At 39.4% G+C, this 26,955-nt stretch overlaps 1 protein-coding gene across 2 annotated transcripts in view; it reads right to left on the bottom strand.

The window, feature by feature from the left end:
* Positions 1–26,955, bottom strand: part of STK24 (serine/threonine kinase 24) — a 106,784-nt gene that overhangs the window by 54,781 nt on the left and 25,048 nt on the right. For both annotated transcript variants that reach the window (XM_011363220.2, XM_011363221.2), the window contains one exon: positions 8,575–8,805. In XM_011363220.2, the coding sequence (XP_011361522.1) occupies positions 8,575–8,805 (231 nt within the window). The remainder of the gene's footprint in view (positions 1–8,574; positions 8,806–26,955) is intronic.

Below are 26,955 nucleotides of genomic sequence, written 5' to 3'. Positions count from 1 at the left end.
TGAAAAACTGATATATTAAACTACATTAAAATTAAGGATTTATTTCATCAAAGGACATCTCAAAGTTAAAAGCAGCAAAACAGTCAGAGAAGATACCTGTGATATCTAAAAACTGATTTTTAAAAAATCAGTAACATATACTGAACTCTAAAAACAAGAAATCCAATGGAAAACTTCATGAAAGATATGAATAATTCAACAGAGTAGAAAATCTTAAGGGCTAAGAATATATGAAATGTTCAAACTTACTATTAATAGCAGAAATGCAAATAAGTGTAATAAAATCCTATATTATACCTATGTGAGTGGAAAAAAGTTGATGTACACCAAAGGAAAACAACCATAAAATAAAAAGGTAACCTACAGAATAAAAGAAAATAGTTGCAAATCATGCATGATAAGGGGTAATATCCAAAATATATCAAGAGCTCAAATAACTCAATAGCAAAAATGCAAACAATTAAAAATGAGATCTGAACAGACATTTTTTCCAAAGAAGACATACAAGTGGCCAGCCGACACATGAAAAGATGCTCAGTATCACTAACCATCAGAGAAATGCAAATCAAAATCATAATGAGATACCACCTCACACCTGTTAAAATGGCTATTACCAAAAAGACAACAAATAAATGTTCACAAGGATGTGGAGAAAAAGGAATATTTGTACACTGTTGGTAGGAATGTAAACAGGTGTAAACACTATAGAAAACAGTATAGAGGTTCTTCGAAATAAAAACAGAACTACCATATAATGCACCAATTCCACTTTTATTTATCCGAGGAAAACAAAAACACTAATTTGAAAAGATATATGCACCACTACTATATTCATTGCAGCATTATTTACAATAGCGAAGATATGTAAGCAACTTGTGTCCATCGATGGATGAATGGATAAAGAAACTGTGATACACAAACACACTCACAAATATTATTCAGCCCTAAAAAAAAGAAGGAAATCTTGCCATTTACCAACATGAATGGACCTCGAAAGCATCATCCTAATAAGTCAGACAGAGAAAGACAAATACCATATGATCTCTCACCTATGTGGAATCTTAAAAAAAAAAAAAAAAGAAAAAGAAAAAAGCTTATAGATATAGAAAACAGATTGGTGGCTGCAAAAGGCAGGTGGTAGAGGGTGGAAGAAATGAGTGAACTGTTTTTCTGCTTGTTTAAATATTGAATAAAGGTTTTTAAAAGAGTGGGAAAAACTGGAAAGTTATAGAGTTTTATAACAATGTTAACAAGGAAGTACACGAACCATGCTCAACATCCTTAGCCATAAGAGAAATGCAAACCAAAACTACAATGAGATACCACTTCACACTCACTAGGGATGGCTATAATTAAAAAAAAAAAAAAAAAGATAATAAATTTAATGAGGATGTGTAGAACTGGCACCCTCAACTCACTGTTTCTGGGAAAGTAAAATGGTTCAGGTCCTTCAGAAACAGTCCAACAGGTCCTCAAAAGGTCAAACATAAGAATTACACATGACCCAACAATTCCATTCCCAGGCATACACCCAAGAGAAATTAAAACTTACCACATGACCCAAAAATCCTACTTCTAGGTATTTATCCTAGAGATGAAAGCTTATGTTCATATAAAAGCTGTACGTGAATGTTTATGGTAACATTATTCATAGCTGCCAAAATCTAGAAACCCAACTGCCCTTCCATAGGTCAATATGGTACATCCATACAATGGTATACCATTCAACAATAAAAACAAAAAACTGATACATGCACAAACATGGATGAATCCCAAATGTGTTATGCTAACAGAAAGAAACCAGTAACAAAAAGCGTGTGATTCCATTTATATGACACTCTTGGAAAAAGCAAAACTACAGGGACAGAAAACGGATCAATGGTTGCCAGGGGTTGAGGGAGGTGATGGATTAGGAATACTTCGAGATGTGGGGTTGTTTTGTATCCTATCTGTGGTGATGGTAAGAATCAATACAGATGTTAAAATGCACAGGACTATAAGAATTGCACATCCAAAAGTTAATTTTTTTAAGCTTTTTTTTTTTTTTTAATTTTTTATGGTGACATTGGTTAACGAAATACAGTAAGTTTCAGGTATACAATTTAACAGTAAGGCATATATACACTGCGTTGTGTGTTCACCTCCCATAGTTAGATTTCTGTCACCACATATTTGACCCCTTTCACCAGCTACCTCCCTCCTCCCCCAAAAGTTAATTTTACTACATTCAAATTTTTAAAATTCATTATGTGGCAGGGAAAAATAAACTCATACATAGTAAACAAAATGTTTTATCTATTGAGGACACACATATCCTAAGACATCAAAACCTGCAGTACAAAAGAGGCAGTAGAGATGAAGGATGAAATAATAAAATGGATTAGAACAGACAACAGTCTTACATAGATCAATGACGATAGTTCCACAAACTGAAAACTATAAAAACAAGTTTAATTATCATCTGATGTCCATAAATGAAAAAGGGGATAAGACATAATAAGAAAATGACCAAGAGTTGATTTAAGAAATAAAAGAGGATATCTTATTGGCTAGGCAGTTAGCCCAAAGCTCAAAAGCAGTGAGATCTCTGCTTTACCTCTAACAATGACATACCATATCTAAAAACTACCAAAACAAAAAGCAAGATATCAGCATCTTATTTGCTGTTTTATTCATTAACATTACTCCAATGATCAAGGTCAAAAATAAAAAGCAAATAATTATTTCCAATCTTGGTCATCATCAGTGTGCTAGAAAACATGCAAAATATTAAGAGGGTGAGGGCCAACAGATATACAGCACTACTCCAGGTTATCAACTAATGTCTTGGGGAATATTAGCTTTGTAGTAAGCCCACAAGTAGTCAAGGAAGAATCACATTTCTCACGAAGATGCCCCTCAGTGGGTGAATGCTCCCTCTCACCTTGGTGATCTACAGCCCTAGGCAAGCAGACCAGCCCAGTATTAATTTCTACTGCTTTATAATGAACATCAGACGGGAAAGGGTCATAGTCAATATTTAGGCAAACAACTGTTCCGAGAAAACCTGCAGCCTTTGTTCTTAGATGAGAACGAAAGTATCCCAGAAAGGCATCTTTCAGATATCACTGTCCCCAGAATGCTGTCTGAGATTCCCTGGTTTCACAGCCTAGCATACCAGGCTGGACAGTGTAAAATCACTGCCCCAAGTCTGGACACAACCTGCTTATGAAGCTCACACTTGGTCTGGCCACAAAAATCACGTAGGCATAACCGCAGACTCTGATATAAGACTCTCAGTCCAAAATGGGTTATTCTGGAACTCTTGGAATATCAATATCTTAAGGGTCCCAAACCCTGGCCTTAGAAATATTGTTACTTACACTTATATTCTGTGACAAAAGACCACTATTCATTCCAGATGGCAGCATTTTCTCAACAGTGACACTACGGATATCTGGGCTGGACGATGCTTTCTTTAGGGCTGTCCTGTGCACTGTAGGGTGTGTAGTAGCATCTCTTGTCTCCATCCACTAGATGCCAGGAGCACTGACCCCCACCCCAGTGATGACAGCTAAAAATCTCTCGAGAATAGCCACATGTACCCTTAGTACAAGAGAGTACACACAAAGCAGTCAGCAAGAGGTAGAGAGGTACAAGTACCAAGTACTCACTCCACTTAGGTGGTTCGACCCCAACGTCCCATGTTCTTCTCTGTTACAACAGCAGAAATGTCTCAGGCTGCACAAGAACTTCTCTGTATGGGAGAACCCGGACTTTCCTCCCTGGCTCTTTAAATTTGGTTAGTTGATTCCAGTCCAAATGACCTGCAAATCACCTCCCATGTAACTATACCAACAGTATCTTATTTTCTCCACCTGAATAAGAATATGCCAGACTCTTTCTTCAGGAGTAGGAAAGGTATGAATGAGAAAGAACCTGTGTGCTTTTCAAAGAATTCCTGACGCATAGGAAGGTATACATACCAGGCATATATCTGAACTCAAATGCTTCCCGAGACTAAAAATTCATCTATATTCCTAACGACATCTGAAACCAGAAGTCAAAACAAGAGGATATGCCATGGGGCAGCTGGGAAAAAAATGTGAGTGAAAGTAAAATTTAGACATGTCCTGACAGATATGTTCATTATCATGCTGCTATACTAATATTTTTTCTCTGAAAGAGAAAAATATCATTAAATTATAAAACGATATGAGCAAGAGACTTTTATTTTTCTGGAGATAAAGTATAATAGGCTGATTGTATTCTGTTGTCTAAACTTGGATGACTCTGAAACTCAAAGGGGGCAGCTACTAATAATAGTCATGCTGAGACAAATGAAGACCATGGGTGGATGGTAACCTATCCAGCAGCCTCATTCACAAAGATGTAAACCGTTTAAATAAATATGTTCCTTCTTTTCCTAAGGGTAAAATGACTGGTGTTTTTACTTCATCAAGAACTGCTATTCTCCCTTTGGAAAAGAAACGGGGGGAAAAAAGATGAATCAGAAGTCAAAAGAATATAACTTACATCTGTCACACACACACGCACGCACAGCCCATAATCAACTCTTTACCAGAATAAGGTATACTTATATAAAACACTTAGTTTTCTAAAATTCATCAAGGGACGTTCCCATATTAGTTTTCTAGTGAATCTGAAGGGTAAAACTACCCTAAAAGTTTTTAGGAAGTGAAAACAAAGTTACTCTTAAGTCAGGGATCTACATCCTTGATTAGACAACTACTCACTCCATGGACATGTTTCCTTAATACTGATACTACAAAAACAACTACAACAAGGTTTGGTAAACAACTTTTTTGTTTTGGGGTTTTTTGCCTTGCACCTGATTTGCTAAGGCTAAACTGGCTTGATGTTTGAGTACAAAATTTGTTGTAAAAGAAAATGATAACCCTAGTTTTTAGCATGCTAATAATCTGTTTTTTAAGACTCATTAATTTTGAGTCATTTGGCACAGATAACTTTTCTCACTGAAAAAATAATTTTTGTTATCATTTGCTAAAAATCGCCTATGCACGTCAGGCACACTGCCTATGATCTCAATCTTTATTAGTAATCCTGTAAGTTTATTTATCTGCATTTTATCCTTGAGACAGTCAGCAGCCTGAAGAACATCCAGATAGTTAAGCACCTTAGATCCAACTAAAAATCCCAGCTTTAACTCTAAGTGAATCACAAAGTGGAGATTTTAATAGCCAGGCAATCTCTACAAAACAAAAAAGCTTGAGATTTATATTGCTGAAGGGAATGAGTAGCACTTGCCAATGCTGCATAAAAAGAAAACAGGCTTAGAATCTTGTTTAACACCACATTGTCTTTTGTTATGATCTTATTATGTCTTCACTACCCAACTGAAAAACCAAAATTCTCTGCTCCAGAACGCTACCCAAACCACCTTCAAACACACACACAGAGTTCATTATGATCTTGTGGATGGTATTCCTGTGGAAGAAAACTCCAGTGGTATAATGGTTGGGATATGAAGGCTTCTGGTTAGTTAAATAGTCTAGAGAGTTTAAGTTCCCAAAAAGTAAAAACTTAACTACAACAAATGAAGTTCCTCTACGGTATGTGATAATTTTTAAGATCTTTCCAGGCCTCGGGTTCATCAAAATAAATAAAAACTATCATGCTATTTCCTCTCTTCCCTAAATTATTGTCATTGGTTTTGCTTTTAATCTTTTGGGGTGGGGGGACATGCTATAAAGCAATTCTGTTATTTGATCATAGCTATATAGTCAAAATCAACTCCACTCCCCTGAGCTTCAATAACATTCAATAATACATTTAGACCACTTACCTATTGTTTTTCTTTTCCTAGATCAAATGACTAAAACCAAAACATTAACTATATGACCTTTTAATGCTAACCCAGTAATGAAGGAACCATTTTCTTCTTTGCTCAATCTTGCTATGTAAAAGTCCCCCAAGGTGAAACCCAAAGGCCCTCTCTCTCCCATCATCACTTAAAGAACTAAGACTATTACCTCTGGCAGACCACTATAGGGAGTTTTTTTTTTAAAGGGGAACAAAAACCACATAAACCACAATCATTTTCAACTTTGTGTCAAAGACTCATCTGACTTACGTCAATTTAATTTGTATCTTGACAATTAGGACTATATCAGTTCAAACTTCGTAAGCCTACCAGATGGAAGAGCAGCCTCTGGCTCATTACTGAGGGTCTTCCTCTGGGCCAAGGAATATCATTTCTTCTTCCATGAAGCACATGATTGGATTTTTCCTAGCCTCTCCTGAGTTAGGTGTGGTCATGTTATTGAGTTCTGACCAAGGCAATGTGGGGAGAAATAATGTGATCTCTGTCTAGGCCTGGGCACATGAAAACTTTGCACAGGAGCCTCCACTTTTTTGCCCCCCACGATGACTTAAGGTAGACAAGCACAACTTTGTATGGAATATGGGAGGAAGAGCAACAGAAGGAACTTGGGTTCCTCAATCACCACTTGGAGGAAAAGTGCCACAAATCAGGGCTACCAATGAGCAAGAAATAAACGAGCATATTTCAGCCATTATAAATTTAGGGGGTTATTCTAGCAGTTCACATTATGTTAACTAAAGAAGTTCACTGAGCAACTCTAGATCAAGATTAGGCTGACCTGGAATGTATGTTCTAGAATCAGTGACTCAGGCAATTAAAAGACATACCAGATGCAATCTCTAAATATGTACAGTCAAGGTAAAACCATGTTTGACCATGACAGAGTAATTTCAGCATGCAGTAAAATTTCTGCTGAGGAGCTGAGGTTGAAGATACTTTTGAATCACTGATTCTTAATTTTCACAGGTAAATATTAGCTGGTATAAACCATTAAACATTTGAGGATCTTCCACATCTCCTTTGTCAAAGGTACCATAATTCATATAAAAATACAACGGTAGCATACTACATGCTAGCAAACCCAACTCTGAATTTACTAAAAACCATTGTTGAAGTAATTTCACAGAGGATATTAAGTGATATAGCAGACAGAGTTCAAGTTGAGTTTCTCCAGACATTTGTTCTCGATAATTTAACACCAAGAAGACCTTTGCTCTCATATGTGGGAGTCGCATGAGTCCTCCTCCTGGATCATGAGAATGATAAAACATACAGTGCCCTGTCACGACTCAAATTGGCTGCACCTCCACAGCAACATTCACTGTTATTGTTGGCACACTTCTTCCTCCTGGCTTTGACCTCAGTTGGATACGTCCTTCATTGCAAGGTAATTTCAGAGATGAGGTATGAATAAATTCAATCCATTAAGGAAGGAAATTAATACTCATTATGTACCTACGACATGCCAGGTACTTCCACACAATTCCATTTAATCTTTGCATAAATGAGGTATATTCCATAATTTTCCATTTTACAAATGAGAAAAGAGGAAAGTTAATTTAAAAAAAAAAAAAAAAAAACTTGCTCAAGGCTGCACACCAAGATAAGCAAGATTCAAGTCTAAGACATCTGACTCCAAAACTTATTTTCCTTTTCAAAATGCTGCATTTGACCTACGGCATCCTTTAGGCTATGAAAAAAAATAGGATTCACTCAATTTTGATTTCCTTTTAAGATTCGTTTAGTGAATCAATAGTTCTCAAAATTTCCATCCTTGCACTTATAGATTACCATGTTTCCACAAAACAAAAGCCCGCACTATCCCCCTCACCAAGGAGTAGGCTACAAGCAGCCACATGGAGAATTCAGAGGACAAACCCAGGAGAGGAGGAGGCCTGGTCTTGCATCATCTGGATTTATTGCTGCCTCCCTCAGAAAACAGTTCTTTCTACCTGTGAAGTTTTAGAATTTTTTTCACCAATTCTTATGCTTTCCAAAACCTTATTTTGAAAAACGCTACATTTCTAAGTTCAATAAGACAGACATATGTCAAGGAACTTGAAACACAAAGGACAGTCAAACTTCCTTAGTAGTACAACGTTTTCACCCTACAACATCTAAAATGGTCCCATGCAGGACTGGAAAATCAATTATACTTTTCTTTCCCACTTAAAGAACTGAGTGAAGATCAAGGTCAATGTATAATGTTGTAGTACAACTACTATTTTTTTAAGTAATTATTTACTTACCTAGAATCCTTAAGTCAAATGTAGATAAACTGCTCACTAATCAGCATTATCAAGTCTCAGCAGCAGTTTTTAAAAACAGCATTAAATTAAACCACATTTAATAACCAAAATATCAAGACTAATATTCTTAGGTTGGCATGAGTTCTAATCATAAACCATGTTAAAATTAGATGATTAACAGTTATCATTATAAGTTAGTAAGAAATGCGCTTTTGATGACAAATTTTCACTCACAAATACTCTTTCTTGTTGGAAAGGCAATTTCAACATCAAACACTTTTATCAAAAAATAATTTCTATAGGTGGCATTTAAGATGATAAAACTATCAAAGCCAGGTTCTTTTGATTGCAAAGGTCAATCCATTTCTCCTTCCTTTGAAAACCTGCTGTGCTATTTACTGAAGTCCTTCACATAACACTGCTCGTGTCTCAGTCAAGTGCTGCATCATGGAAAATCGTGTTTTTATTTTTAAGCCTTACCTTCAGATAGGATCCATAATATTTGGTTACATATGGGCTGTCACACTGACTCAGCACTGTGATTTCTTGTTGAATGTCCTCTATCTCATCTTCAGCTTCTTCCAGATCAATGATTTTTATGGCAACCACTTTCTGAGTCCGATTGTCAATGCCTTTAAATACCTCACCAAAAGAGCCCTTTCCAATTTTCTCCAGTTTTGTAAAAAGCTCTTCTGGATCTGCTTTTAGATTCTGTAGGAGAGAAAAAAAGGAGGAACTTCAATAGTTCACAATACTGGAACTGCATTTTTCCTTGTATTTATAACGTACAGACCACAGCCTTTTAAGGACCGATCCACCTTCCTCAGTTAAGAATCAGGCTGGTTGTGACCATGGTTTTTCACATTCAGGACTTAAAGATTTCTAAGTCTCACCTACAGGTGAGCATTAGACTGAGAAACACAGCAAGTGTGTAAACTATTAAGCAGATTATAAAAACTGGGAAAGGCTCCAGCATTCGTATAATTAAAGTAAATAAAATCAAAACACTTATTTGTTATACAATTTATTGAAAAATCAGCCTTGTCTAAGCAAAATTCCCACTTTTCTCCCCACCCTCCCCCTAAATTTTCCAAATCCAGGTTGGTACATATTAAAACATAACTAGCCATATCATGTCACAGGGAATAAAGGTATAGGGAAGGAAAGGAGAAGAACTGAAAAGGGTTCCGGAATAACAATAGGCACGAACCACTAACTTGCTCTCCAAGGTGAAACACACGGAGTCCTAAACAGTGCTTTACAAGAGAACTGCTAACGCCCAGCCAGCCCATTTGCAGTGTGGAGGTCATGGGGAGCCGGAGTTTGAACAGAGTAGACAGTAATCATGGATGGGCAGCTCACTGACACCACAGAGGCCCCATGTTGAGACTGAATAATATAAAAGCTTACAAAACCCACCAACCCTATCAATCAGTAAAAAATAAATGAGAAATGTACTCTGGGATTACCAAGAAACAGGGACACGAGAGAAATCACGTCTATTTTCAGCAGCTACAAACTCCTGTTTTCATACCCTTTCTCTTACCTCCTTCCCTCCAGGATGAGTGAGGGCGGCCCTCCTTTTCTTCAAGGCCAATCCTAAAACGTGGACTTTTGAATCCATCCTTCTCTCCACCAGGATGTGGCCTCAGCAATAACCCTCTTGCAGTTACCCCTCTCTACTGCCTCTCTGCCCTGAGCAGCATACTCAGGTTTCTCCCATTTAAAATTAAAATTTAAAAAAACACATCGCTTCACCAGCTGCCCTCCCTCCTTCTCTCCTCCCTTTGAAGTTCCCTGAAAGTCATCCAGATCTGCCCAGTGCCCCACCCCCTCGCTGGTCACCACCGCAGTCTGGCTCCAGCTCTGGCCACCAATGATGCGGTGTTGTGCTCTAGCAACTCTCCAGTCCCTTGGCATCTACAACCCCGCTCTCCACTCATTTTCTTCTAAGCCCCCTATAGTTCAGAAAATTCTTCACAGACTCTACCTACATCATCCCATGTTCACAGGCTTCCCCGCAAGGTTCCAGACTTGGCCTCCTATTCTTTCTCTACTCCTTCTCCCCAAAGCTGTCAGACAGTTTCATGATCTGGGACCATGTTCCCCACTCTGGCTGGTCAGAATCACCTGGGACACTCAGAGATCTCAAACACTCACTGACATAGGGGATGGAGGGAGTGCATAAACCACATTTTTAAAAGACCCAATTGATTCTGATGAATAACGGCCTTTGAGGAAAACCGATTTTGAATTATCATGTACAAGGAGACTTTCAAATTACTAGCTCCAGCCCTGCCTTTTGAGTTTTGACTTCTAGAATCAATTACTTGGTAGATACCTCTTCCTACCAGGACATCACAAGCTCAACATATTCACACTGAATTCATCATTTCCCCTGCTGAACTGGCTGACCTCCCATAGCACACTACCTCCTTTGCTAGACTATAAACTGAGGGCATTCAGGGAACATATCTTACTCACCCCAACCCCAATGTGCCTGGGGTGATGGTCCATAAGAGTCCCCGGAGCAGTAAGAAAATCCCAGCCTTACAATGACACAAACAAGACACAGGGCAGACACTACAAACAATATCCTAATTCAGAGAGACAGAAAGCCTAGAAGGAAGGAATGGTAGTAAGAGTAAGGAAGAGGTGTTGAGAGCTTTAATACTCAGAAGCAGTGATTCTCAAGTCTTAGGAGCATCAGAAACACCTGCAGAGCTTGACAGAACAGACTGCTTGGCCCGACCCTGGAGATCCTGATTTAGTAGATGTGGTGTAGGGCCCAAGAATCAAAGAGTACCCAGATGATAGAGATGCTGCTGGCCCAGGGCCCACACTTTTGAGAACCAAGGTGGTAGCCACACACCCAGGCCAACTGCAGACATGGAGAGAGATGCCCAGTATCCTAGCTGTCCCTACTAAGCCCAGGCCAGCAAAATTCTCCAGCCAACCACAGACACATGAGTAAGCCCAAGTGAAACCTACAGGAATACTAAATAATTATTTTAGGCCACAAAGTTCTAGGATGATTTGTTACACAATAATACACAAGATTCAACAGAATTCACTGATCACTACAGGAGAAAAGTACCCATTTCAAGGCGGGGAAGCGGTTGAGTGGGTGCAAACAGATGTTCTATACTCTGGACAGGACGTTTTAATAAACTGCCTGACTTTTTACCTGATCTAAGACAGCTTACAAACAGCTGTTTTCACTACTGCTGAACTATCTTCCTCAAAGCCCTTTTTCCTGAAGTCTGCACCTGTAAAGCTCGAGGTTGCTTTGTCTCGCATCTGCTCGTGTGGTGTATCATTCCCCAGCTCTCTGTCACTGTTAATAACTATAAACTGGGCTAAAAACTGTCCCTGGCAAGAATGAAGACATCTGCTAAAGTGATGACAGCAAGGCATTAAACAAGCAAGGTTCCTTGCCGTTTGGCAATTCTTGAATAAGCTCATTACCAGGCATTGTAGCACCCATGGCCATAAGAAAATCAATGCCTATTTCAAAAAGGGACTTCAAGATTCTGCTGCCAGAATCTATTTTCTAAGGAAAGCAGATTTCCTTTGTAGAAAAGGTACCATTCTGCCAACCAAAATTTTCTTTTCTGAAAGGTTTAGCCTGAACTAAGCACCAGTCATCATCCTAGATTAGAAAGGGCCCTTCACTCTACCCAACATGCCTGAAAGGCAGCAAGACCTGGCTGCTGAAGTCACAGCTGTCACCAGGCAGGAGTCAGTACAAATAGTAGCTCAAGCCTTCTCTGAAGCAGCGAAAGGTCAGGACCCTCGCGACACTTCCTTTTCCTAAAGCAATGAGGCTGGGAGGGAGGGAGGATGGCGGGTGCTACCTACACATAAACATCCCACTCCTCAGGTCCCAGACTCCTCACTCAAAAAAATCAGTTACATGCCCAGTGCAACTTCCCATTCACCCAACTGTGCCAGGACACCAACATTCTAAGGCAAAGAAGGAAGAACGGCTTCTCAGGATGGAGGTAAGAATATCATTTACATGCTTGCTAAACTACGTGACCCCATAAGCTACTCAACATTCATAAATCTTTTGTTTCTTCCTCTGAGGGAAGGGTTAAAGGGATAGAGAAATAATAATAGAAATAACAGTATCTCTCGAAAGGACTAAAAGCAACCAGGAGTTGGGATCTAGCACCTACCAATCATGGTACCTGACATATCTAGTGCAATGTCTGCAATAGAAAGCACTCAAATATTGATGTTTCTTCTTTAATCACAACTTTCTAGTTCCTTCAAAGTCTTTACCATCTATGTCAAGAAATAGCCCAACTCCCACTTGGGGGACCCTCGTGGTTAAGTGAAAACCTTAGAGAAATGTCACTTGGTTTCTTACATCTGGTGGCTTCATTTTCTTGTCTCTTTCATCACTCATCATGACAACACCAGGCCATCTGTCTCTTTAAACTTCTGTCAGCTACATTCTGGGCTTTCCTGCAGACTTACACATTTTGTCTCGTTTATTTTTCTTTACAAGATTTAGGAAAAACAAGGGTATTTGTTATATTTAATGATATAAAGTTCGGAATCCTTAAAAACTGACTAAAATAAGTAGAAAATGCATTTCCCCAGATCAACAGTCCCAGGCACAACCCTGGCTTCTGAAAATGCTTCTAAGCCCCTTCCCAGACAAGCCCAAAAAAAATTCACTGGGCTTGGGGATGTGGGAAGAGCCGAAAGCCAGGGAAAGTGCCCCCAGGTGAATCTGGAATCAACAGTTTCACAGAAGTTTCTTGCTGATTTATGACATGAAACTTTTGGGGTAACCACCTACTCTTCTCAAAGCTCCAAGCTAGGAGAAATAAACAAATGTGTGGTTGTCACACTGCCACATGGCACAGTGAGGGCAAGCTACCTACACCTTGAGGATTCCTTTGAAGAGAAAATCCACGTTGTAACATCCTGCTCCCTTCTTCAAGACTAGAGAAATTTCAAAGCTGTGCCTTTATGGAGCTCGGGCTTCTACAATAATTCAATGTCTTTCATAATCCCTTAAGAGAATTCATTAAAATAGTTCTATGATGACTTAAGTATTTGACATTTTTAAACCCAAACAGCTATTATTGTTTTCTTTTGATCACCTGTGGCAATAAAAAATACATTTGGTATTACTGATCAACTTTCAAAGTCACTTAGCTTCAGATGGACCACTTGCATAGTCACACCACACTACACCACTCTGGGTAGAAGCCAAGCTTTTCGCTTTGTTTTTCCATGAAAATAAAAAAGAACGAAGTCTGATGTGTTCTAATGCCTACTGCTCATCGCATCACTATCCCTGCAGCAACAGATGAGAAAACACCTGCGTTCAGCCGGGTTTGGATGAGGAAGTGGGCTGTGGCAGGTGTGCGCCCCTTTCTCCTCTTCTAAACTTGGCGAGCATCCCTAGTAAACTTCAGGACTCTCATTCTGGAGCTGAACTCAGCCTCAGAATCCCTCTCACGCCACCACGCTGGGCACACTGGTGGAACCTATTTGCCAGCCTGGTGTAGCCCTATTACCAACATGTCTCTTGGCTGTTCTTATCCTTCTATATCTGCCTGACTCCCCCCATGGGTTCCATTGTTACCAGTGTTATCTCCCATTTCCAAAGCTGGAAACCCCTGTACCCCGATTCCCTGCTTACGCCTACATCCAAACTGTGCCCCTCCTTCTTCCAAAATGCCTCTCCATGCAGTCCCCCTGCCACACCTCCGCCCTCCCTCACCCACAGCAGCTGAGCCTCCAACCCACCCACTTCAAGACCTTCCTACACCCTGCTGGCAGAGTTTAGCTTCCTCAAAGGTCAGTTTTCCTTCCCTGCTTAAAACAACCAGGGACAACACATGGTCTCAAGACTGAAGTCACAAATACTCATGAATCTAAAACCCATAGCTCTTTTCTAGTCCCATTTTCTGCCACTACCCCCCGCCACTTACCCTCTTGTCACCCAATTTCTTAACACTGTACAAGCACCAAAAGTTGCGTATTGTATTATTCCATTTATAGAAAATTCTCAAAGTGACAGAATTAGAGTGATGAAGGACAGGTGTGTGGTTGCTGGGGCAGAGTGAGAGATGAATAAGGAGTAACACAGAGATTTTTTTGTGGTGATGGAACAGGTCTGTGTTCTGACTGTGGTGATTTTACTCGAATCTGCACATGTGATAAAATTTCACAGAACTACACACACCAAAAAAAGTACATGCAAAAGCTGGTGATGTCTGAATTAAGGTCTGCACCTGAGTTAACAGCACTGCGCCAACATCGATTTCCTGGTTTTTACAATGTAAGATGTTGTCACTGGGGAAAGCTAGGTGAAGGGTACACAGGAACTACGCACTATTGTTTCAACTTCTTGTTAATTTTAAACTATTTAAAAATAAAATTATTAAATTTATTTAAAAGTTTTTTAAAAGCTTTTTTTTAAAAAATGATTTTTAAAAAAAGCCTAATCTAAACTTTCCTTCTGCCCCAAAGAGGCTACTGATTATTTCACTGTTACAGATAGAACATTCCCATTTGCTGTTTCAAACTCTTTCAAACCTGACAACTCCCCAAGCAAAAGTCTCCCTTTTTTCCTGGAGCACATTTTTTAAACAGCGGGTTGAAAACTATATGAACATTTTACCCATAGATTTCCCCTAAAGACTATGATCTACCACTAAATGAAATCTTGCTAACATAACCCAAAAAAGAGGAGAGCATCATGTGAATCTCTGGGAAACACCCAAACTTCCTTAGAAATAAGCAGCTTTGGACATACCCAAATAATGGAAAACAAAATTCCAGCCCAAATTCAGAGTATTATATATAGGAGACAAGGAAAATACAACCATGGACTAAAAAACTGTGACCCAGTGTGTACTAAACAGCTACTTTGCTCTGATTTCACAAAATATCTTATTTGGGGCAGCAGCTATACAATACCCGGAAAGAGAAGACACTAGATATAACCCCAAAATAAGCTATCGGAGTTATTCAATACTGTCCTTCTGAGTGCTTAAATCATCTGGCCAAAACTATGGTTTCTAGGGGGCCACAGGCACTTGCGGTGTAAACGCAAGTGCAGAGCTCAGCTCTGCCAAAATTACTAGGAAGTTACTGAACCACCAACCTGTTTCCACACCTGTAAAACAGAAACACTACTTCTTAGGATGCTGAAAGGATAAAATAAGAACATAAGGAAAGCTCCTTGGAGGTTATCTGCTAAAAACAGGTACTAACAAATAAAAACTGCTTTTGTTGTGGTAGTTATATGTAGTTATATGGAGCTATTCTTTCTGACAATATTTGTTCAAATTTCAGTAGTTTCTTAGAAGCATTTCATTTGAACTAGAGCCAGAAGTAAAGCTCAGGTCATCTAACTCACAAAACCAGTGCACTATCCTAAAATCAACTAAAATAATGAGGCCTTCCATCCTCTCAAGAATGAAGGGGAGTTAGAGGAGCCTTGAGTGAGTGTCCTCAGAGAGAATGAAACATCTGCAAGACTCCGAAGGTGCTAAGGCTGACACTCTGGAGGCCATGGGTGGTGGAGGCCACACATGGTGCAGGTTAATGATCCACTGCCAGGGAGACCAGAGGGCTCTGTAGTCTGAGTGATGTTCTAGAAGACAGCTTCTGGAAAGAGCACTGAGCCACTAATGCAATGACCCCACCACTAATTATAAGGCTCTTAGTTATTAGGTCTAAGAAATGATGCTAGGAACTATAAACAAAAGATCATGGATGGCTATGAGAACTTTCCTAAATGGTGACTACCAAATGCCTTAAAATCAAAACAGAAAGAGTCTCCTCCACAGGCATCCTCAGGAGAAGAGACTCAAGTTAGATGAGAAGAGACTTGGAATGGAAAAAAAAAAAAGCAGACCCAAGGAAGAATCATAGCAAAGAAGGCATGATGCAAAAGGCACTGGCCTGGGAGGCACGACACATTCAACTAGTTTATCAAGAGGTCCATGTGGTCCCCAGACAGAGGCATATACTTTTAGACAGTTTGTGAAAGAGAAATCTTACTAACAATTTCTGAGCAGACACCCGAACCTAAGAAACTGTCCTGCAGAAGATTCAAATACATAAGGTAGCTATATTTTAACACCCATGAACAAAAGCTAGAGTCCCAGAACTCCTGGCCTTCCCCATGTCACAAACTACGGGAAAGCTGCGGTCAGAGGCCTTGAAACTCTTTGGTCTTCGATGTGTGGCCCAGGCTGAATGAAGCTCTAAAAAAAATTAGCAATTTTGAGTGCCTACACTGAAGGAGGTATTACCTACATTTTACAGTAGTTACACGATTTGACACTATTTGTCCAAGGACAAAATGTGTGTGACAGACCTTGACCTGGAACCCATGGCCACTGATTCCAAAGTTTGAGCATGTCAATCACTGCCTCCCAAGATCTTCACAGCAAAATACAAAAGAAAGAGCACAAAATTATGAGAAGACCTGGGTTTTCCTCACGCGGGAATACTTTGCTCATGACCTTGAGCAAGTTCTCAGTAAAACGATGATGCCTGAAGTATTTACTTACCTCACAGGTTTGTCAGAGGATCAAATGAGCCTAAGGTAAGAGGGAAAAAGTGAGGCCACTGCAAAGCCTTTTGCAGAAATAGATGGTTGATTTTACTACATTTGCTAGAGCTGGTATGGACTTTCAATAAGCACATTTAAGAACGAGTGAAGTCATCTTTAAAACTGCACTCGAATTTGGAGACATGTTTAGAAACCACTAAAACACTGGCCAAAACACTTACTGAGAACACACCATGGATAACACAATTCAACACAGTCCCAAAGAGAGATTAAAAACTATTGTCATTTTTAAGTATGGTTGAATTTTAAATTTCTATTTTTTATACAACTTATTCTTCACATAAATAAGAAATCTTCAAGCTCATTATAAGCAAATAAAATGCCCTGGAAACCCATCTCATCGGATTAATCTAAGGTCTTCAAAATAGTAACTTTTAATTTACCAAATAAAGATCTTTAAATAGCAAATGGCAAAGAACTAACAGATTTCTCCAATCTTCAAATATTCTTTAGAAGAAAAGTCTCATTCCTAGCTAAATGATGAAAGATTTTTTTCTTAATTTGAGGCCTAAATCACAGATTTAAACAGAAACATGCGTCCCTCCACATTACAAGAAAGCTACGAATCACTACCAAGTAAGTTCCTCCTGACCTGTTTTGCACGAATAGATCATTTCCTTTTCTAAGGGGGCAGCGTTCAGTTTCTAACCTCCCTGAGCTCTCCTAAGCATATTACAAATGGCCCCACAATCTGGATTAGTAAACTCATTTCCCCCATAGTATACACACTTTATTTCAACACTGCAACAATTATATAATCTAGAAGAAACCATAATATTCTACAGTATTTGACAAAAAAAGAAAACTGAGGCAGAGACATTAAATCCTATGAATCTGAGGTCTAGACCAATAAATCCGAAGTACCTGGAGTTTTAGGGAACTCTAGTCCCAGCATCTATCTGCTCGTCTTTAAGTGGATGTTTATTTACAGTGGAAACTGCTTTAACTAATAAGAAAAATGCAAATGCATTTTTCTAAACCATTAAAAATGAGGGAGAAAATGGCTGCAGCACCTAGGTAAATCTATTGCTTCTGGCCTCAGTATCTAATAACCTCTTCCCCACTCTCCCCAACCACCCCACCCCCCATACAAACCCCTGCTCGTTACCTTAGGAGACCACTGTGTGAAGCTCTGTGAGGTCAGAGTTCAGGGAGAAGTCATGCTAGGGAATGCATGCTCAGACCTGCAGTTCTGCTCCATCTGGACACATACTCCTGGCGTGTGCTGGGGAGAGGGTACAGGCTGGAAGGCTGCCTGGAGAGGCTCTTGTGCCCTCATTCACCCGGTGTTGGGCTCTTTCTCAGGGTGTACTAAACAAAAGGCTCTGAGGCTCCCGCTACTGTCCTGCCGACTGCCTGCCCAGTGCCAAATGCTCCCACTCCGCTGGGTTGTCTCATCACATTCCTCTTGGTCAACATGAGGCCTGATAGCAGAAGAGTCCGAGGCACCAAGGGCCTGGGGGTTCAATTTGCCATTGGTCACAAAGCTTGGTATAAGTTCTAGACCCGGCTAGCTTCTGTACCCCAGAGTCCCCACCAGGCTCTTCCCAGTGGCTGCTGGGTGCACTGTTCTTCAATAAAAGGCTCCCTGGCTAAAAGATGAAGAACTAGGGTTTTTTGAGATGAGGAGCAGACCCCGACACTAAGGCAAACAGCAAAATCAGGGTGGTTTTGTTGGCAAGTGCTTGATGAAAAATATGCAATGCATTCCAAATAAATTATATAGCTCACTGAGAAATGAATCCTGGCACCTCTTCATTAAAACCAAAACACAAATAACAAGACATGGAAAAGATTCTGACCATACCCTAGCGTAACAAGCACTGACAAAAAGCAACTCTCATTTCCAAAGCTTCTCCATCCAAAGGCTCTACGCAATAAAGATGTCATAACTATTGCTTTCCAGACCTCACAACTGCCCCAGGAGAAAGGGAGCACGATCCTCATGACACAGCTGAAAAACCCTGGGAGTAGAGGGTAGGTCACTTGAACAAGGTCTCCCACAGATATCACAGATATTTAATGAGGTTTAAGCCCATCTGTCTGTGCATCGTGGGTCATCTTCTGGACTAGAAAATGCTTGTAAACTGCAAGCCTGGCAGCATGCCTGATTAGAGAAGAACCTAGCTGGCAAGGAACGCCCTTAGGTTATCACACTGGAATGCTAAAATCAGCCAAAGGAGCACAATCTGATACTACCTCAAATTCTCTACAGGTAAACTCACCTTCCTGTATGTATTTAATAAAAGCATGCAGTAACAAGTTGTTTAGGACTTTGTTCTAAAAATCAGACCAAACAGTTTTGGTGTATGTATATTTCAAATAATAATCACATTTCCTCTACTTGAAAATCCTTCAGCTTTTAGAGACATCAAGGGGAAAATGGCTGAAATAAATAGAAAGGCTAACATTATGGACATGTTGGTTTGCCACAAATAAGAATACAAGGGGTGGGGGTGGGGGGTGTCGCTAAGCATTCTTTTATCCCTAGGAGTGCCAGCAAGGTAGCAGATATAAGATGCAGTCAGTGTTAGATAATCTCACATTTCACAGTCCTGTGGCTCTGTGTCAATCAGTAAGATGACTACTACCAAGTCAGCTGTCCTGTGTAATCTTGAGAGGATTAAAGACTCTACAGGCAGTATGCTAGAGCAGGGGCAGCAGACCTTTTTTTGTGAGGGGCCAGAAAATAAATACCTTAGGCTTTGTGGGCCAAACAATCTCTGGTGCATATTGTTTTTAACAAGACTTTAAAATTGTAAAAACCCATTCTTAACTCATGAGCACTAAAAATAAGCCAAGGGCAGATGTAGTTTACCCATCCCCATGCTAGACCATCAAGATGTCAATACATAAAACTTTGTCTATCGCCTACCATACTAATAGCATTGCCTAATCCCAATGAAGGAATCCAGTAACAGCTCCCAGAGCAGGCACAGGAGCTGTCTGTGACCTCTCAGAAATAATTTCCATGCATCACTTAATAGACCCAACGAACATTCCTCTCCCCCATTCTGCCCTGCTCCTTTCCGTCCCCTAACTGCTCAAAAGGAAAGAGACATGACAGTTTGACACTCATAATATGGTACCCAGAGCTTTCTTCACTTGGGCTAGTATCATTAGCTCCTCTCCAAACCCTCTGAAGAAGCTACTTTTAAAGGTGAGAAAATGGATACTTAAAGAGTACTCGTTCTTTGACATAGCTCTTGATATCTTTTTGGATACATCTCCTCAGGCAAAAGAAAAAAAGAAAAAATTTTAAATGAGACTACATCAAACTAAAACATTTCTGCACAGCAAAGAAAGCCATCAACAAAACAAAAAGACAACCTTCTGAATAGGATAAGATATTTGCCAACGATACATCCAATAAAGGGTTAATATCCAAATTTCATAAGGAACACATACAACTCAACACCAAAAAGACGATCTGATTTAAAAATGGGAAGAGGACCTGAATAGACATTTCGCCAAAGAGGACATAGAGATCGCCAACAGACATGCAAAAAGATGCTCAATGTCACTAATCATTAGGAAAATGCAAATTAAAATCACAACGAGTGACCCATCTGCCACCTAACCTCCTAGGCTCATCTCATCATTACTTCTTCCCCACAGGACCCTTGGCATCCCTTCCTTCTTGCTCCTTAATTAGATCCAAACTGAAGTGAAAGAATATCATCAATACTGAGAAAAATCAGTGAAGATATTGCTTTGCTTTGTCCTCCTAAAACCTGTCATGACTTCTAGACAATATTATAAGGAAAATTAAATGAGGAGACACAGGAGTCCTGGATTGGGAGATAACTGAAAGAACAGGGCTAATAACTAAAACTTATATAAAGAGTTATTCCACAAATCCTGACACTCACCAAAGCAAAACAGAACAAACTGTTTATATGAACTCAACCTGCTGCCCACTTGGTACACTACTTTCAATTTCCATTCTGTTCACTCCAATCATGTTGCCCTGAACCACATACTTCTTCCATGGGAGTGTTAAGCTGGCTATAACCTTAAAATAACCTCCAAAAGAGCCATAACACAACTTTTTTTGTTATTATGTTGCTTTCCTCCATTTTGCCATATTAATATAACATGTCAATTGTTACACTGAACACAGTGGTAAATCTATTAAAACCACAATATGTTGTCCCTTCCAACGATTAACTGCTGGAAATGGTACAGCCACTTCAAGAAGCAGTTTGGCAACTTCTCAAAAAGTTAAACATAAAATTACCATATGACCCAGCAACTCCACCCCCAAGAGAACTAAAAGCATACATCCACACACAGACATACACGCTAATGGTCACAGCAGCACTATTCATAAAAGCCGAACACTGGAAACAACTTAAATGTCCATCAACTGGTGAATAAATAGACAAAATGTGGACAGCCATACAATGGGATACTATTCAGCAATAAATAGGAGCAAACTATTGACACATGCTACATCATGAACCTCAAAAACACTACACTAAGTGAAAGAAGCCAGTCACAAGAGACCACACGCTATATGATTCCATTTATATGAAATGTCCAGAAAAGGCAAAATGATGAGAAATAAAGCAGATTAGGTTTTCTGGGGCTGCAATGGGAACGTGATCATGGCTGCGCCACTTGGTCAAGTTACTAAAAATCTTTGAATTGTACACCTGAAAGGCATTTTTATGATATGTAAATACACAATACAGTTGTTTAAGCACACAATACATATCTATATTCATCTGTCTTCTCCAAATGATTTTGGAAACTACAAGGGCAAAGACTTCATTTGGTTCATCTTACCTCAACATCTAGCCAAATTTTTACCTGACATGGAGTTGAATGCAAAAATGTCCAGTGAATGAATGGCTTTTCCAAAAACAAAACAATAAAATCTTGACTTTTTCCATAACTTCACGATTGCCAAAAATTCACATCCCTGTCTACTCTTCTACCCAATCTAACCCCAAAACAGAATGGCCTGTATTGGACACAAAGTGGATGTGTCCTGGAAGCTTCACCCCAAAACAGAACGGCCTGTATCGGCCACAAAGTGGCTGTGTCCTGGAAGCTTCACCCCAAAACAGAACGGCCTGTATTGGCCACAAAGTGGCTGTGTCCTGGAAGCTTCAAGCTGATCAAAACATGACCCCAATACTTTGAGATGTATCTTGACCAACTATTTATGAAGTACAGTAGTTGTCTCTGTTCAAAGTTTAAAATGAAAAACTTTGTTTCCTTATATTTTCATAATAGCAATATTATGAATAACCTTTGGGGTTGTGAGTAGAGAAGAATAAGCATGATGTTAAGTATCACATTCAGTAAAAGCAAAGGTTCAGGAAAATCATAATCTAATTCAAAATAATTTTTAAATTTTTTCAGGAAAGATGTTATTTTTGACTTAACAGCCAGTTTAATAAATGTACCAGATATCATCCCACAGGAATGAAAAACAGCGAGCAAAGCAACGGAATGAGCTTTGACTCAGTTGTGTGCTGCGCCATTTTACCCACACCAATAGCACCAGAGGAGGATGTATCAATAGACCATAATTATCAAGAACTCTATCAGTCTAGCTTTGAAATGCAAGATTTCATTTTCTTAAAAGTACTGCAACAAAAATAATGCAGTACTGAGTAAAAATGTATTGCTTGCTATATTCTGTGCTACCTCGGATTCGTGTGGTATGTGCTACTTAATCTCAGGTTTCAGTCACATCAGTATCTGTCCTCCAGATGTAGACATATAATATACTTTCTCATGGTATACATGTGAAGTATTGTGGTAAAGGGTGTAGGTTTTTGAGAAAACTAGTTCAAATCCTGCCTCATGTTTGCTTTGATCTTGGGTAATTCATCTAACTTGTATTGTGACTTCCTTTTCTTTGAAAAGTGAGGATTCAATGATTTAATTTCCTTTATTCGTAGGCCATTTACAACTTACTTCTTATCCCAGCTTGAAGACTAAGGTCTTCACAAGGCTGCATTATTTTCTGGACATGGTAACCAGCTCTCATGATCTAATATTTCCTTGGCATCACATTCCACCAACCCCAGTGCTAACTGATATGTATGTCAGCCATTTTGAAGTTTAATAAATGGAGACATTAAAAAAAGCAACCCTTTTATAGGTGTGAAAACCTAAATAAATACTGCAGTCAGGACCTTTCTTTTCCAGCCAGTTTTCTCTTATCTGTTAGGTAAGGACAAGAAGACTGACAAAAACAATACATTCATCCTTTGCACACTCAAAAAAAAAAAAAAAATCTCTATCATTAGGTTGATTCCAACTTCCTCCCAGCCCTATATTTTTACTGATAACTAAAATCAAGCCAGCCTCACAGATTCTAGATTCAATTTAACTGTAACAAGGTAATCCTTCACACCTAACGTATAGATGGCTTCTTAGATCTGAAAACAGTGTACAAGACAGTTCATTTACTTTAGATTATGAAAGAGACATATTAAAACTCACATGGCTGAGATTAATAACTATTCAGGTTTCCTGGCTCCTAATTTCCACTGTACCTTTCTGTATCAAATCCTGTTTTCATGGAGAGGAAACACTGTAAAGTTAAGGGGAAGCAAAGCAGACCACAGTCCCTGGGAAAGTGGACAATAAAGTTTATCTTCTAAATCTTAATCTTTCACTATAAGTCTCTATCTACAACATCCAAGTAGTAACTCTCACCGTGCATAGCTGCAACAACTTGGTTTAAATTCAGACCCCATAATTTCCAAACTCAAAATCATAACATACAATCTGACAGTAACAGGTGTATTTCTGGAAATAATGGGACAGAAAAATTTCAGACCTTCTAGTCACTATAGCTTAAAACCCTCCAGCCAGTGTATTTTTAGACCCCGGGTCTGAAAATGCCAGCAAAAAGTAAAAGAAGAGGGAAGACAAGGACAGATCTGCTCTCTGGCTGAATAAGAAAAACCAGCCAGTGATGCTAGCCTTCAAAAATTTCACCACTCCAGTGAAATCCCTCCCTATCCCAGTACCCTACTGAGCTGCTGCATTTCTCCCCAAAAAAGAACCACACACTTGAAGGGCAAATCAAATGAATAATGCAAAAATTTGCTCCGCCTGGCTGGACTACAACAAGAAATGTGCATATATTTAACTGAAGCTCACACAATTATTCAAGTATAGTAACTCAATTTCAATTCAGAGGTAAGATTTTAGAAACCTCAATCTTCCAGAAGCACAAAGCAAAAATTTAGGCCTCCAAGCACAGAAGCATGTCATGAATCCTGAGCCTTGAATTCGCATCCACTGCTCTTTACAGGAGGGGTCTGCAGTCCTTCTGAGAATATTCTGGTCTACAATCAACATACACTTAGAAAGGCCAAATACCTGGTTCTTGACCCACAACAGCTCAGAAGTGACAGACTGGGCAAGGTGGGCAATGACCCTAAGAAATAAATGGCTTTGACTGCAGTGAACAGGAAATGTACAGAGGATGAAGGACAGCTGACTGAGGCCCTCTGGTGCATAAGCAAACCCCACCAGTGCCAGGTAGTGCCCAAGAACATCACTGAATTACAATATGACCCAGGACACCTTCCCAACTGTGAGAGAGTAAACTCCGAAAACACTCTACTGAAATAAGATATATGCCCAAAAAAGAATCTGCTCCTGATACAAAAAAAAAAAAAAGACACCAAAATTGCCCCACATTTTCTTCTTAAAGTTATCCTCTTCTTAATATTTCTTCAATTCTACAAATGGAATCAAAGAAGCAACCTCTGAGAGGCTCCTTCTATGAAGAAGCTGTGCACTGGCTCCTGGCCGTGCTGCTGTGGCAAACGAGGCAGGCGGGTCAGAACCAGACAGCAGAGCAGGAAGTGTGTGAGCATCAGGGGTTCTGAGGACTAGTAAATACAAGGTTCCCACTATCACAGCTGATAGCAATGATACACGTGCTATCTCACCAATGGGAAAGAGATTAATAAACACCTGAAGAAAGCTTTAAAGAGGCATATCTTTAAAGGAGTCCTACCAAAATAGTTAACCATTTTTACTACTAGGTATCTACTAGGTATCTAGTAGATTCAGTCATCCATACATCTGTCTACTCCAGATAAATCACATATACAAAAGAAATTTCATTTCTCTTCTAAGCCCTTCTTGGTCCTATGCTTAAGGAGAACAGCATGCAACATAAACAGACAAGTATGAATAGACTGACTAATTCGAAGTCAGTCGTGTCAATGTAACTCAAGCTTAAAGATAACTATGAGGACACTTCAATAAAAGAAGGCAAATGAAAGACACATATGTATGCTCTTCTCTGATCCACACTGGAAATAAAAAAATTAAAATGAGAGAAAAGTCTATCTAAAATAAGCCTAGAAAACAGCTACAACCTGAAAACACAAATTGCAAAGACCATGCCAAATACAGTAACAATGAGCCCATGAAAGAGAACAAATCCACAACTTACTAGGCCCTGGGCAAGAAGAGGCGTCTATGAAATCAAGATGCCTTTTTCCAGGAATGGCAAGGGTTGAGGTTATGGGCATGATTCTAGGGTAGCAAGGACCCACCCTGAGGGCATCCGGTTCATACCACAAAGCTACCCCAGAGGCCTGACTGACAAGGGCCATCTCTACTTCCCCAACTAGGAAGAGAGACCAGATTCCCACTGCTGACCAGAGCTAGAGGAGCCAATTTAATCCTTCCCCAAGCGAGCCACCTGGATCAAGTCACCCCAAGGAAGAGTGAATGGAGGCACACCCCTGTCTGACAGGACTGCGAGAGAACAGTTGACCCAGGTGGCCAAGTGCTCCAGAGGGGCTCCAGTGTTCCTGCACTAGTCCTGGGCAGACTGCAGGCCCAGACCAAACTGCCCCTTCAGACCTGCCTCCTAAAGCCAAAGAAATCTACATAAATCTACATCCTCTAAACAGGGGTCCCCAATCCCCAGGCTGCGGACCAGTACCCAGCCCCACAGCAGGAGGTGAGCGGCGGGCTAGCCAGTGAAGCTGCCTCTGTATTTGCAGCCGCTTCCCAGCACTAGAATCACCACCTCAGCTCCACCTCAGATCATAAGAAGCATGGGTACCTGGAGCCAAAAAGGGTGGGGACCACTGCTCTAAAAGAAAAGAAGGGTATGAATAGGTAATACAATAAGCCAAAGGCAGAAGGGAAATGACATTTCAGAGGAATTCCCAAGGGAGAGGGGAAAACGTTCCAGACAAATACTTTTCCTGACTCTCAAAAGAAATTAGATTGGGACTTTTTTTTTTAATTTCTAAAAAAGGTCAACACAATTTGAGATAATAAAAACCATTACCAAAGTAAACTTCACTTTAAGCAGAAAAAGTAGAAGGAACACTGCTGAAAACAAGACAAAAAAATCACCTAAAGATGGTACTCATGGAAACAAGAGACTCCATATAACCATGTGTATTTTACCTGAAAATAAAAATAAGAAAGCAGCAAAAATCTCACTTCTAGTTTATCATAAGGAAATAATTAAATAATTAGAAAGACTCATATATTTATTGGAGTTTTCCATATTTTTTTTAAAGTTGCAAACTATCTAAACAGACATCAATGCAGAATTAATTATAGGAATTATCTCGCAGCCATACAATGAAATAGCAAGCAGCCATTCAAAAAAAATGTTGATTTACTGACATGGAAAATCATCCTGATGTTTAATAAGGAAAAGGCACATTACAGAATGATATAGAATGGTTTAATTTTTGTTGTATGTAAGGGTGGTAACAGTCACAGAAAAACTTTGGAAGGAGGCACGCTAAACCATTAACTGTGGTTTTTTATGTTTTTTTAATTAATGTCTTCCTGCACTGTCCCAATTGTTAACAATCAGCTTATTTTACAAATTTACTAAGAAAAGCAAAGCTATAACATTTCCATTTTTAATGAACACAGACACACAAACATATACATACACGAAAAGATGAAAAAAGTCCAGGCGTGACTTTAGCAAGATTTTAAGTTTATGACCAGAATTCTTCAATCAAACCATTCTGGCTGTAAAAAATCGGTTACCAGACCTCTAATCCATTGTCCTAAATCAATCTGGATAATAATAAAGAGGCTAAAAGCAGCTAATGCTCTTCTATATTAGATTAAACATACTGAATTATATTATACCAAACACTGTAATTACAGCATTGCTTTTAAACAATTCTCTCCATAAGGAGAGCCAATAAACAAAATGAAAATGCAAAAAGATAAATCATCTGAAAACCTCAAGAAAACTTAACCCCTGCTAT

The sequence above is a fragment of the Pteropus vampyrus genome, unplaced genomic scaffold, assembly GCF_000151845.1.
Source record: "Pteropus vampyrus isolate Shadow unplaced genomic scaffold, Pvam_2.0 Scaffold83, whole genome shotgun sequence".
In the NCBI taxonomy this organism is placed as follows: domain Eukaryota; kingdom Metazoa; phylum Chordata; class Mammalia; order Chiroptera; family Pteropodidae; genus Pteropus; species Pteropus vampyrus.
This window is presented reverse-complemented; position numbering and strand designations above follow the sequence as displayed.